Source organism: Ochotona curzoniae, unplaced genomic scaffold, assembly GCF_017591425.1.
Source record: "Ochotona curzoniae isolate NIBS_2020 unplaced genomic scaffold, NIBS_Ocur_1.0 scaffold_4505, whole genome shotgun sequence".
NCBI lineage: Eukaryota > Metazoa > Chordata > Mammalia > Lagomorpha > Ochotonidae > Ochotona > Ochotona curzoniae.
Genome location: NW_024467118.1, coordinates 2212884 through 2225154, shown reverse-complemented (window position 1 = coordinate 2225154; position 12271 = coordinate 2212884). Strand labels below are relative to the sequence as shown.

General features: G+C 60.6%; 2 protein-coding genes across 2 annotated transcripts; both read left to right on the top strand.

Moving 5' to 3' along the window:
• The first annotated feature begins 4999 nt into the window (after nt 1-4999).
• Nucleotides 5000-8435, top strand: LOC121146656 (S100 calcium binding protein P). The gene is made up of 2 exons (XM_040966200.1): nt 5000-5226; nt 8071-8435. Exons 1-2 carry the CDS (start codon nt 5089-5091, stop codon nt 8218-8220), a joined length of 288 nt encoding a protein of 95 aa, XP_040822134.1. The 5' UTR covers nt 5000-5088; the 3' UTR covers nt 8221-8435.
• Nucleotides 8436-10690: 2255 nt separating this feature from the next.
• Nucleotides 10691-11439, top strand: BLOC1S4 (biogenesis of lysosomal organelles complex 1 subunit 4). Its single transcript, XM_040966312.1, has one exon. The coding sequence runs from the start codon at nt 10691-10693 to the stop codon at nt 11312-11314; it is 624 nt and encodes a 207-aa protein (XP_040822246.1). The 3' UTR covers nt 11315-11439.
• The last annotated feature ends 832 nt before the right edge of the window (nt 11440-12271 follow it).

Sequence of the window (12271 nt, the reverse complement as noted above, 5' to 3'; positions counted from 1 at the left end):
CCACATGGGTGCAGGGTCCCAAAATATTGGGCCATCCTTGACTGCTTTCCCAGGCCACAAACAGGGAGCTGGATGGGAAGTGGAGCTGCTGGGATTAGAACCGGTGCCCATATGGGATCTCGGGCATTCAAGGCGAGGACTTTAGCCACTGGGCCACCACGGCGGGCCTGTTCTGTCAGCATGCGTGATGCACCCTCCTCTTCCGGCCCCTCACACAGCGTGGGCACCCTCGGTATCTCCTTCGTTTGACAGCCTCAGCACCACCCAGGAAGGCAAGATAGGCTCCAGCCTCCCAGCCAGTCTCCCCAGGAGGGCGGCAGTGAGCCACAGGACTGAGAATGGCCGGTGAGGAAGCCTGAACCCTCCCAGTGCACGCTGCAGTGTCGCCAGTCATTCCTTTGGTCTGTCCCCGGGACTCACTGCGGTGACTCATGTCTGATACTGGGCTCCTTGTAGATAGCGTTGCATTGATTTTTGGTCTCAGACTGTTAAAATATTGACCCCACAAAACAAAAAGAAAGCAGGAATAAAGCTCTGGGCTGCACAGCTGAGCCCTCGGATGTGCCGTCTTGTGTGGACGTCCTCCCTGTGGGAGACGTCTCCTCCCAGGATGGACGATCCTATCAAAGATGCGCAAGCCCCAGAGCTAATTCGTGCAGCGGCGAGGATGACCACAACAGGACGAGTAGTCTGGACGCTGCGGAGCAGAAGGCTGGAGACTTCCAGAGTGGTGGGGGGATGTTGAAGGAAGCAATGTGGCATCTGGTCCACCTGGCAGACCGCCTGGGCGTGCTGCCCGCGCTCGTCCCGAGGAGGTGTGGCCTGAGAGGAGCACCCACAGGAGGTCCCCAGGGGCAGAGGAGCAGCTGCAGGGCAAGCCTTTAGCATTGTTTACCTGTCGAAAGGGATTTTAAGACTTGTTTTATTTGGAAAGTCTTTTGAAGATGCTCAGATAGGAACATCTGATGAACCAGAGTCATGAGTCATAATCCCTAATGAGCTATCAGTGTTAACTGTCAGATTTGCAGTGCAATTAAAGGGGGTCTGCACTTAGGCGGAGCAGGGTTGAGTTAGGGAAGAAGGTGAACGGACAAATGCTTCATTTTCTCCCCCTCCTGTGTCCACAAGGAGGAAAGGGGGGGGGTAACTCCTTGTGTCAAACTACATGGGCGTCTGGGGACGCCTTAGAGACCCGGATGGGGAAGGGTGTTCCGAGGTGTGACCTCAGTGGTTTGGATGGTTCTGAGACACTGTCGGCTTCATTGCACCGGGATTGAGAAAATCTTTCCAAGGTCTGTTAGCTGGCCGGGTCCGCCTTAGTCCATCCACAGGCAGGAGCCTGTTGGCCGGGAGAATTGTCCCACCTGTGCTGCTTTGCATCCTCTGATAAGGCAGTGGACATCTCCTGCTGGCCCAGATGACCTGATGCCCACGTCCACCCTGTGCCTCTGGGCATGCTGATGATGTGCAGGCAACTGAGGAAGTGTTGTCTTGTCATATGCCCTCCACAGTTGGACCACATAGATTACAGTTTGTGCTGTGGCCAGGGCCTGAGTCCAGCTATCTAGTTGGGGTATCCCCCAAGAAACTGCCTGGGGTGACCTCAGACTTGATTCCCATGCTGCAGCCAGTGCAGGCTCAGGTTTGATCTGTCAGCTGTACCAGCCAGCACACATACCAGTGGGTGCAGCTGCCTCGTCAGTTCTGCCATCAGCCCTCATCTCACACACAAATTGATAGGTGCTGTGACCTAGCCCGCCACCGGCCCTGTCTTCACACACACCAGTGGGTGCCACAGCCTAGTTAGGGCGATCCCCAGGCCCATCACCAGCCCTGGTTTTTTGTGTGTGCTAGCATGTGCTGCACCCTAGCCAGGCCCATCCAGCATGTCATCTGGCTCTCGTGCACACCATGGGAGCTGTAACAGCTCAGCCTGACGCACCTCCAGAACCAGCCTACACACTTGCCTGTGGGTGCTGTTGCTTTGCCGAGACCAATCCACCGCCAGTCCCGGCTCTTGTGCTCAACAGCAGGAGCTGCAGCCTAGCAGAGGAGTGCCCATAGACCCCCTGCAGGCCCACTCCCAGCAGCTGCCAGCAGTGCTGCAGCCTATCCCAGCCAGCCTGCACACCTCTGGCTCTCGGACACACTCAAGAACGTGGCAGCCTGGCCTCGCCTGGCCTGGCCCACCCCAGGGCCATTCTGCCCCCTATCTTAGCTCTCATACCAGTGGAAGCAGCAGCCCAGCAAGGGAGTACCTGAAACTCTCCTTCAGGCCTGCTCACAGCGCTAGGTCTTACACATGCCAACGGGTTCTCTGACCCACCCCCCATCTTGACGTCTGCCAGCAGGTGCTACAGCCTGGCCAACCCCCAGTCCCAGCTCTCACTGGAGGATGCAGCAGCCTAGCTCAACCTGGCCCACTCCCGGCTCTGCTATGAACTGGCTGGTGTTATGGTCCCAGGCTCGGGCAACCTACATTCCACAGGGCTTGTCCCCCTAATTGCCATGGGAGGCCTGCCCCCTCCCTCTGCTGCTGAGCCTGACTGCTAGCTGGCATGGCTGGGTGACAAATGTTCCTGTGGCTGAACTTGGTAACCCCACCCTGAGGCCAACAAGACAGATCACCATGTCCTGGGCACTTGAGCCATTAACAGCTGTGTTCTCGGTGTGTGGCATGGGCAGGTAGGTGCCTGGGACATGTCCTGTTTCTTCAGCTCGAAGTCACTTGCAGGTGGCCTCTGTCAGGTTGCAGATCTCTGCTACTTTTCCTGGGAGCCGTGTACGTGGGGTGAGACATGGCTCCTGCCCGCAGGTCTGTGGCCGCTGCCCTCACAGGCCCGTGGCCGCTGCCCTCACAGGCCCGTGGCTCTGAGAGCCTTGCTTCCCAAGGCCCTGAGCCTCCTCCCTCATCAAATATTTGTCTGGTACATTATCAAGGGGAGAACCAGCTAGATTGAGGCCATGTTTGTGCAGTAGAGCTGGGCGGGTCTGTTGACTCACCTCTTGCCTTTGGGTCTCCACTGGCCATGGACAAAGTCTCAGGTTGCTGTGGAGGGTGGGTGAGGCCCTGGCTTCCCTCACCTAGTTCCCCATGGAGACCCAGCCGGCTCGGGTGCACAGGCATTGCCGGGCTGGGGAGGCAGTGAAGAGTGGGGCTAGAGGTCTTCAGCCGCTGATTTCCTTGCCCAAGCGGCCACAGGGCCAGGGGCTGGGAACTCCTTCTGCGTCTCCCACATCGCGGACAGGGGTCCAAGTGCTTGGGACATCCTCTGCTGCTTTTCCAGGGGCATCAGCAGGGGACCAGGTGAGAAGAAGCAGAGCTGGGATGTGGGCTGTTAGTCTAACGACTGTGCCACAATGCCAGCCCACCCCAACACACACACCCCCCGGTGCCAAGAGCTCAGGGGTGTGGCACAGCGGTGAGAGCCAGGCGCACAGCGCTGGATCCCAGCAGGAAGTCTGCTGCTCCGTGTCCTTTAGGCCTCCAAGCCCAGCCCCGCGTGGGGCCTCACTGCTCACCCGCACCCCTGGGCTTGCCTGCTCCAACTTCACAGCCCTCCCGACTCCCTTCACCTGACGGGCTGGCATGGCAGACACCGCCTTCCTCTGGGCCTCTGCTCCCCCTCCCAGCCTGGCAGCAGGACAGCTGGCAGTCCCAGGGAGTGCCTGGCCTGAGCTTGCCCACCGTGCAGTCTGGGCCTGGCTCTGCCCAGCATGGACGTCCTCAGAAAGTCACAACGTGACCACAGAGAACAGAGCTGTTTCCTGGAGCTGTCCCCACAGTGGCATGTCACTGTTAGGCCTCATGGACACCACACCCAGCACCTGCTGGTTTTTCCAGCCCCTCCTGGGGCTCTTGGACTCACTGCCCGTCTTCTGCCTTTGTCTGCCAGGCAGGGTCCCTAGGCTGGGAAGGGCGGTGGCTGGCCGCTCTACCTCTGTGTCCGAGTCACTGCGTGGGAGCCTTCTCATCCATTCGCCTGAACCGGGTGCTGGACACATCAGCCTGCAGGCCGGCAGCGCCACCAGGTAGTAGGAGTTCGCTGAGGAGCTTGGATCGGGCCAGCTGGCCTTCCCGTTTGCAGGCACGAACATGCCCTCTGGGTGCTGTGGGCACTTACATAGGTTCTGCGGTCTCACAGGCCCCAGGACTCTATGGCATCTGCTGCTGGAGAGGAGGTCGTGGCACCAGGGACCTGGCTGCCCATGCTGGGTGGGGACAGGAAGGGTGCTCACATCGTTTGCAGGAGACTAGCTTCCTAGACCAATGTGTAGTGCAGTCCAAGGCTGGCCTGGGAGGGGTTCCCTGCCACACCAAGGCCACCAGCAACCCCTCCTCCGTGTGCTTCTGCTCCAAGGACAGTGCCCTGACGGGCTCGAGGTTGCTGGGCTGGCCCACTGTAACTGCTGCAATGCCCAGAAGCAGGGCTGAGGCCCCGCACACCAGTCAGCAGGTCGTGTCCCTCCCACAGATCGGCCTTGGAGGTCTTGTGACACAGCAGGGACCCTCGGATGGCCTCCAGTGCCCTGCAGCCTCCTCCGCCAAATGATATGGCCCGGCTCCCCGAGGTCTATGCTAGCTGTACAGTGGGGACAGCTGGTGCTATAGCCCTGGGCTGCAAGGGACCGAGGACCCCCAGCTGGTCCCTGATCGCCGAGGGGGCATTAGGGTGGCTCCTACCTCTGTCCTCACTCCTTCCACTGATGCTTGGTCATGTCTGTGCGTCAAGCAGCCCCACCTGCTGACATGTCACTCATTGCTCACTCAGCAAACAGCATGCATCCCCCAACCCCAGCAGCCCACCTGGGGAGGACAGGACACCACCAGGGCTCAGTGGTGACCCCACGATAGGAGAGCATGGCAAAGTGAGGCTGCCCTGAGGAGGCCTATTCCTGGCCTGGGCTGAGGAAAGGTTCTAGAAAGGAAATCCTAGTGAGCATTGCGCGTTGGACCAGAGCCCGGCAGGAGGGCAGGGCTTGCTGGCTCTCCCGCCGCGTGGGCCACACCCCCTCAGCCTGGCCTCATAAAGCACTGTCGCTCCTGCCGCAGTCCCAGGAGGAAGGTGGCTCAGACCCAGTGGCACCATGACGGAGCTCGAGACAGCCATGGGCATGATCATCGACGTCTTTGCCCGGTACGCGGGCGGTGAGGGTGACCCCCAGAGCCTGACCAAGGGTGAGCTGAAGGTGCTGATGGAGAAGGAGCTCCCGGGCTTCCTGCAGGTGAGGGCCAGGTGGGGCCGGGAGGCCAGAGAGCCGAGGGACGGGGCCAGACCCATGGCAGGGGCTTGGAAGCAGCTGGGTTACATGGCCACCCAAAGCCGGAGCTCTGTGGGGGCAGCTGTGTTGGGACAGTGTGGAAGCAGAGGGCAACACCCTGAGGGGTGTGCACACTGGCCAGGGGAGGCACGGGGCATGTCCACTGTGGACACTGGGTGGGGAGGCCGGGTACAGAGCAGGTGCTGAGGATTAAGCCTCCATGCACTGCAGCCGTGCCTGGCCTCCTGTGGGACCCTGGAGAGCGCTCCACGCCTGGGCACTGGCCACTGACCACCTCCCCCTGCAGGTGCTGACCACAGCTGTCCCAGCCCTGCCGTCTGCCCTCCTCCATGTCCAGGTGCCTTATTGCTTGGCATTTGTGAGGCCAACAGCAATCAGGACCATCAACAACTCTTCCTGGCCCCGTCCTCCCTGGGCCAGGAGCCTCAAGCAAGACCCCTACGGGGCCAGTGTCCCCTGCAGGCCTAATACAGGTGCTTTAAACATTTGTTTCTGTCTTTTTAACATTTATTTTTATTTGAAAGGCAGATTTACAGAGTGAGGAAAAGAGGTTAGGTCTTCACTCAACTGGTTCACTCCTCAAATGGCCATAATGGCTGAAGCTGAGCCAATCTCAAGCCAGGAGCCAGGAGTTTCTTCCAGGTCTTCCACATGAGTGCAGGGTCCCAAGGCCCTGTGCCGTGCTCTGCAGCTTTCCCAGGCCACAGGCAGGGAGCTAGGTAGGAGATGGAACAGCAGGACATGAACTGGTATCCTAATGGGATGCCAGCACCATGGGAAGGAAGATTAGCCGGCTCAGCCATGGTGTCAGCCCCTCAAGATGTGACAGAGATCATCTATCCACTAGTTCACTCCTCAGATGACTTCAGGGCCAAAGTTGGGCCAGGTCAAAACAAGAAAGCCTGGAACTCCACCAGTCCGCCATGTGGGTGCAGGTTCTACCACATGGGTGCAGGCTCTGCCATGTGGGTGCAGGCTCTGCCTTGTGGGTGCAGGCTCTGCCACGTGGGTGCAGGGTCCGCCACGTGGGTGCAGGGTCCGCCATGTGGGTGCAGGCTCTGCCATGTGGGTGCAGGGTCCGCCATGTGGGTGCAGGGTCTGCCATGTGGGTGCAGGCTCTGCCACATGGGTGCAGGGTCCGCCATGTGGGTGCAGGCTCTGCCATGTGGGTGCAGGGTCTGCCACGTGGGTGCAGGGTCCGCCATGTGGGTGCAGGGTCCCAAGGACTTGTGCCATTTTCCATTGTTTTCCCAGGATATTAGCAGGGAGCTGGGTTGGAAGTGAAGAAGTGGGGACTCACAGGAGACATGCATTGGCCCTCTCCCTGGCTCCCTGCCCCTCTGGGCCCAGCAGCCTCTGCCAGCCAAGGGTGTACCCCGAGGTTGAGCTTTGGGAACATTCAGACTTGGGGACCTGAGTTGTAAACTGCAAAGATGTCAAGCACCTGAGAAGGCTGCCTCCATTTTCCAAATGCCAAGGTGGCGGCGCTTTTGACAGCCGTCACTCCTCTTTCTCTGGTGTCCGTGTCTGTGGGAGGGGCAGAAGCCAGGCGTGTGGGGATGGCCAGCCCTGGGCAGGACCTCCCTCTCCTCACGGAGAGCTGGCACGAGGGCTGAGGGCAGCTGTGTATGGCAAACTCTCCCCTGAGGCTTACTGCGCACACTTGTCCATTCCGGGAACCCACACACAGAGCTGATCACCTGTCCCAAGTGTGAGCATCCATGTGATTTTATGTGAGAGAACTTGCACCTGCTGGCTCACATACACCAGGGCTGGACCAGGCCACAGCCAGGAGCTCGAGCAGGTGTCCAGCTCGGGTTCTCGTGCTGGGACAAACAGGGCCACCAGTGTGTCCCCGCTTCAGTGTGCATGGCTCCACAGCTGTCCCAGTGTTGCCCGAGGGCCTCTGGACCAGGCCACAGCCAGGAGCGTGAGCCAGCTGTCCTGCGTGGGTGCCGACAAGAGCCCAACAACCTGTGCCCTCACAGCCACCTCCTAGGGGGTACACCGTGAGAACCAGATCACCTAGGGGAGCCTGGTCACGCCCTCGGGCAAGCCTTCCTCTGAAACAGAGACAGCGGAACCATGCACCCTATAAAGAGCACACCCTGGTGGCCCCGCTCCTCAGCGCCCGGCCTGGCAGTGCCTGGCAGTGCTAGCACTGAGAGTTGCGCAGGGCCCGTGGGACCTGTTCACTGGCTCCATGTGGAGCTGTGAGTCTCTGGTGGAGCGTCAGCGCCCCCTGCTGCTGTGCTCTGGTCACACCTGCTGCCAGAGCCAGGTGTCTGCACCCCAGCTGTACCTTTCTCCCTGTGTGGCCCAGGACAGGTCCCATGGGGCCACCTTACCATCCCCAGGAACCTCCTTACTGCTGGCTGTCATGATGACCAGTCTGCATTGGGACACACACGCACACTCAGCAGAGGCCAGAGGAGTGTGTGGCGTGTGTGTGTATATACGTACACGGGTCTGTGCACCTAGAGCCAACGACGCCTGGAGCCCAGCGGGGGGTGTGCATGTGTGTACACATGCAGGTATGTGTCATGACCCACAGCAGAGCCCAACCCCGGCGGAAGGCACCTCAGTACCCCAGTCCCCCTCAGAACACCACTGCCTTGTGTCCCATGCAGTTCCTGCTTTTTGCAGCCTGTCACCCGGCTTAGGACCCACCCCAGCACCTCATTCCTGGGCCTGGGTGACAGCAGTAGGCCTGGAGGTGGGCAGTGAGGCCAGGGCCTGGCACAGCCTCCTGTGTCACCAACCCTGCCCTCACCCCCTTTCTCCTAGAGCGGGAAGGACAGGGATGCCGTGGACAAACTGCTCAGGGACCTGGACGCCAACGGAGACGCCGAGGTGGACTTCAGCGAGTTCGTCGTGTTCGTGGCTGCGCTTACATCCGCCTGCCACAAGTACTTCGTGCAGGCTGCGCCGAAATGATGCCCACGGGCAGGGGGAAGCAGGTGGTGGGCATGGTGGCCCGCTCTCAGGCATACCTGCTGCTGTGCCTCTGAGCAGCACATGTGGGGGGCACAGGCCAGTTCCCTGCAACACCCAGAAACTTCCATGTCCTCCTCTGCGCATGCATACACACAGAGATGTAATTACGAAATAAACCGTCACAATCTTTAAGAATGTGCCTCAGTTAGTGTCAGCCCGCAGGACGGCAGGAGGTGAAAACCCACATCAGCCTGGAACTGGCGTTTCCCCAGAGCCGGCCTGTGCCACCTGCCGCTCCATGTGCCAGTCCTGCGGATGTTATCGTAAGAGCCGGGACGCACCACGGCACTGGGCAAGCCTCGAGGGTGGGCAGGAGTGGAAATCTTTTCTTTTTCTTGTCCATGAGCATTTCAGTCGGCAGTGTTTTAATCTGAGGAGGAAGCACTGGCCCCGGGCCCCCCTGGGTTCCCTTGGCGTGGACTGAGCAGACACGGACAGCAGTGACAGCCCACGGGCCTGGGGGAGCATTTGAACGACAGTCCTCTGAGAACCAGGCACTGGCTCACGGCCTGGGCGGCCCCTCCCTCCAAGTGGTCTTCAGATGACTTCTGGCCTTCCTTCTTCATCCGTGGGAAGGTCTCCACGGACACGCCCTGGCCCGGGACATCAGTGGTGATGCTGTGGCCTTGACATCCTGCCCAGCGCACTTACAGGGTAGGAGGCGCAGTGGTCGGAGATGTGGGGCAGGGAGCCAGGAAAAGCAGGGCGGTCCTCACGGGGCTGGACCTCCGGGGAGTCGCCCCTAACGGATGCTGCTTCATGTCCCGGCAGCCTCACTTCCCATCCAGCTCCCTGCTTGTGGCTTAGGAAAGCAGTGAAGAGACGGCCCCAGGCCTTGGGACCCTTCACCTGAGTGGTGCTCCTGGCTCCTGGCTTCAGATCAGCTCAGCTTCAGTCATTGCAGCCACTTGGGGAGTGAATCAGTGGATGGAAGGTCTCTCGCTCTCTGTAACTCTGCCTTTCAAATAAAAGATACACCATCATTAAAAAAACAAGCAAGAGGAGGCTTGAAGCTCAGGCAGCAGTGTGCGGTGGGCGTCACTGCTTGGGGTGTGCAGGGGTCTTGGCCGTAGACCACCGACCCAGGTAATGTGGTGGTCTTTGCAGAGACATCGGAGACAGTCATGGTGAGCTTGACTGTTTATTAGTAGCCGAGCACAAGCTTGTATAGGGTGGGCTGAGGAAGCTCAATGTCTGGATGGCAGCAGCAATTTTATAGGATAATACATGTTACACGTTACAGGGGAGCCAATCAGCCTTCAGGTCGCACACAGCTCTGGGAGCACGCACATCCTAACAAGGTTTATAATGAAACAGGTTTCTGGTAAGGTCAGGTGGGCGGAGGAGCTAACCAGTTACCAGAAAGGGCCGATGGGGGTGGGGCCCGCCTGTTGACTGCTTTAGGGTGTGCACCCAGTTTATGGGGTCTTTAGCCTTCCTGGGACCTCAATTTCCCCTGTAGCGCAACACGAGGCCCTGCCCAACACATGAGTCACACTGCAAAGTGACAAAAGTCAGCGCGAAGGAAATAACCTCTGGCCAAACCCCGTTTCTCCATCGAAAGCTACCTTTCTCCAAAATACACGTGACCACCTAACCCGCACCAAAGCCACCAAGGAGACAGCTACGTGCGGGCAAAATAATAATGAAACAGCTGGGGAGGCAGCCGGCTGTTTCCGCTTCCTGGTGGGGATGGCCATCCTTACCAGATGGCCAGCGTCCAGTGTTGTCCGCCTCTGGGATGTCCACACCCCGTGTGACAAGGAATGTGAACTGCCCAGACACACCCGCCTTCTGGAAAGGTCTGGAAATGTCTAGGCTGGGCCGGCTTGGAACAGCTCCCAGCGTCCGGTGTGCCTCTGCCAGGACTTCTGGCAGGCTTCGCAGTTTGACCAAGCCGGAGCCCCTGGTCACCCACTTCTCCCCGCCCGCCTGCCCTGCCGCCTCCCGTTGCCGCGCAACCGCGTCCTGCCGGCACCTAGCAACGGGGACGCGCAGCCGTCCAGCGGCCCCTGGCATGTTTCCGACTGCTTTCACGGCCTAACCGGGGATACTTTACGGCCTGCGCGAGGGGCCCTGGACGAGCCGGGTGTGCCGGCCAAAGTGATTTACAACTGGCGTGGGTGTGTGTGTTTCAGGTTTATTTATTTTCATTAGAAAGGCAGATCAGATTTGCAGAAGGAAAGATCTTCACTGCACAAGGGGCCGCAGCGGCGGGAGCCAGGAGCCCGGGGCCCCGTCAGGGTCTCGAGGCCTCGGCCGGTCCCCGCTGCTTCCGTAGGACCGGACGGACAGCGACGCCCTTCCGGGATGCGTGCGTGTGTGCGTGCCTCTGTGCGTGCGCGCGGCGGGGCGCGCCTGTGGGCGTGCCTCTGTGCGTGCGCGCGCGCGAGCCCTGCTTCCGGCCGCCATGGACGCTCCGCCGCGCGCCGCGGGGCCGCCGGCCGAGGCCGGGGAGGAGGACGCCGAGGACGCCGGGGGGCCGCGGGGCGCGCGCTGGGGCGGCGACAGCGGCCACGTCTCCCAGAGCCAGAGCCGCGCGTCGGGGCCGTGGGAGGACGAGGGCGCCGAGGAGCCGCCGCTGCGCCGCGCCGCCGCGGGCTACGCCGCCTGCCTGCTGCCCGGGGCGCGGCCCGAGGTGGCCGCGCTGGACGCCAGCCTGGAGGACCTGCTGACGCGCGTGGACGAGTTCGCGGGCATGCTGGACCTGATCCGCGGCGACTCGACGCACGTGGTCCGCGAGGGCGTGCCGCGCATCCACGCGCGCGTGGCCGAGATGAGGCGCATCTACGGCAGGATCGACCGGCTGGAGGCCTTCGTGCGCATGGTGGGCAGCCGCGTGGCCCGCACGGAGCAGCAGGTGGCCCGGGCCGAGGCCGAGCTGGGCGCGCTGCCCAGGGCCTTCCGGCAGCTGCTGCACGGCGTCGGCGTGCCCGGCCTCTTCGCCAAGCCCGCGCCCGCCGCCTACGAGCCGCCGCCCCTCTTTCGCACCGAGGACCACTTCCCGGGGCGCGGCGACAGACCCCCGCTCTGAGGGGCCGCGTCCGGCTCTGCGGCGCTGGACAATGCCAGGGAGAGTCGCCGGGGCCCCGGCCTTGCTCAAGACTGCCTGCTTTACAATCCAAGTGTCAAATAAAGTTGTTTAAGTTATTGTTTGAAAGCACACAGTGACGTTGGTTGTGGTAGTGGGTTGAACAGGCTCGGAGGGGACATTGTGTGTTCTTGGGAAAACGGGCCTTGCATTTGCTGGTTCACCTCCAAATGGCCTGGAACCTACAGTCACATCCAGGTCTCCCATGAGGCTGCAGGGGCTCCAGCCCTCGAGCCATCCTTCGCTACTTCGAGGTGCAGTAGCAGGGAGCTGCGTGGACTTGAAGCAGCACTGCGGTATGGGATGTCGCCATTGCGAACGGCTTTTCCTGCTGTGCCAAGCACCGACCCCTCCCAGCACATTCCTTTCTTCCTGTGTGCCAAGTGTGAGACTGAAGGCCGTCAGGGCATTTCCCCCTCGCAGGGAATCATGGAAGGCCTGGGGCCCCCGACGCACACAGGAGGCCGAGATGGAGAAGGGGCCCCTCGTGGCTGGGGGAACCGAGAGCTGTCTGTCGCCGAGCGGCGGACCTGGGGCGGGCACAGGTGTTCGCTTGGTGTGATGAGAAACTGGTGCCCGCCCTGGCTTTGGTCACCAGCTCCTTAACATTTTTAAATCCAGGTGAATCACTGATGACAAATTAAGGCCCTGCTGAATTTAGAGGCAGCCAGTGCCCATGGTTACCGCTGGGCACCTGCTGCGTGCTGGCATCCTGTGACACTCAACAGGAAAACAGTTTCCTTCTAACACCCGTGTGCTGATTTTTTTTTTTTTTTTTAAATTTCAGGCCAATACTGGAAAGCAGGTGGAACGTAAGACGGGCTAGCATGGGATCAGTTGAAGGTCAACCTGTAATACCTGGGTAGTGGCACAATCCCAGGAGTGTTGACGAGTGTGGGA

Coding starts and splice junctions, on each gene's coding strand:
- LOC121146656 (XM_040966200.1), top strand. CDS start 5,089: ATGACGGAGCTCGAGACAGCCATGGGCATGATCATCGACGTCTTTGCC. Junction 5,227..8,070: donor AGCTCCCGGGCTTCCTGCAG/GTGAGGGCCAGG, acceptor CCTTTCTCCTAG/AGCGGGAAGGACAGGGATGC.
- BLOC1S4 (XM_040966312.1), top strand. CDS start 10,691: ATGGACGCTCCGCCGCGCGCCGCGGGGCCGCCGGCCGAGGCCGGGGAG.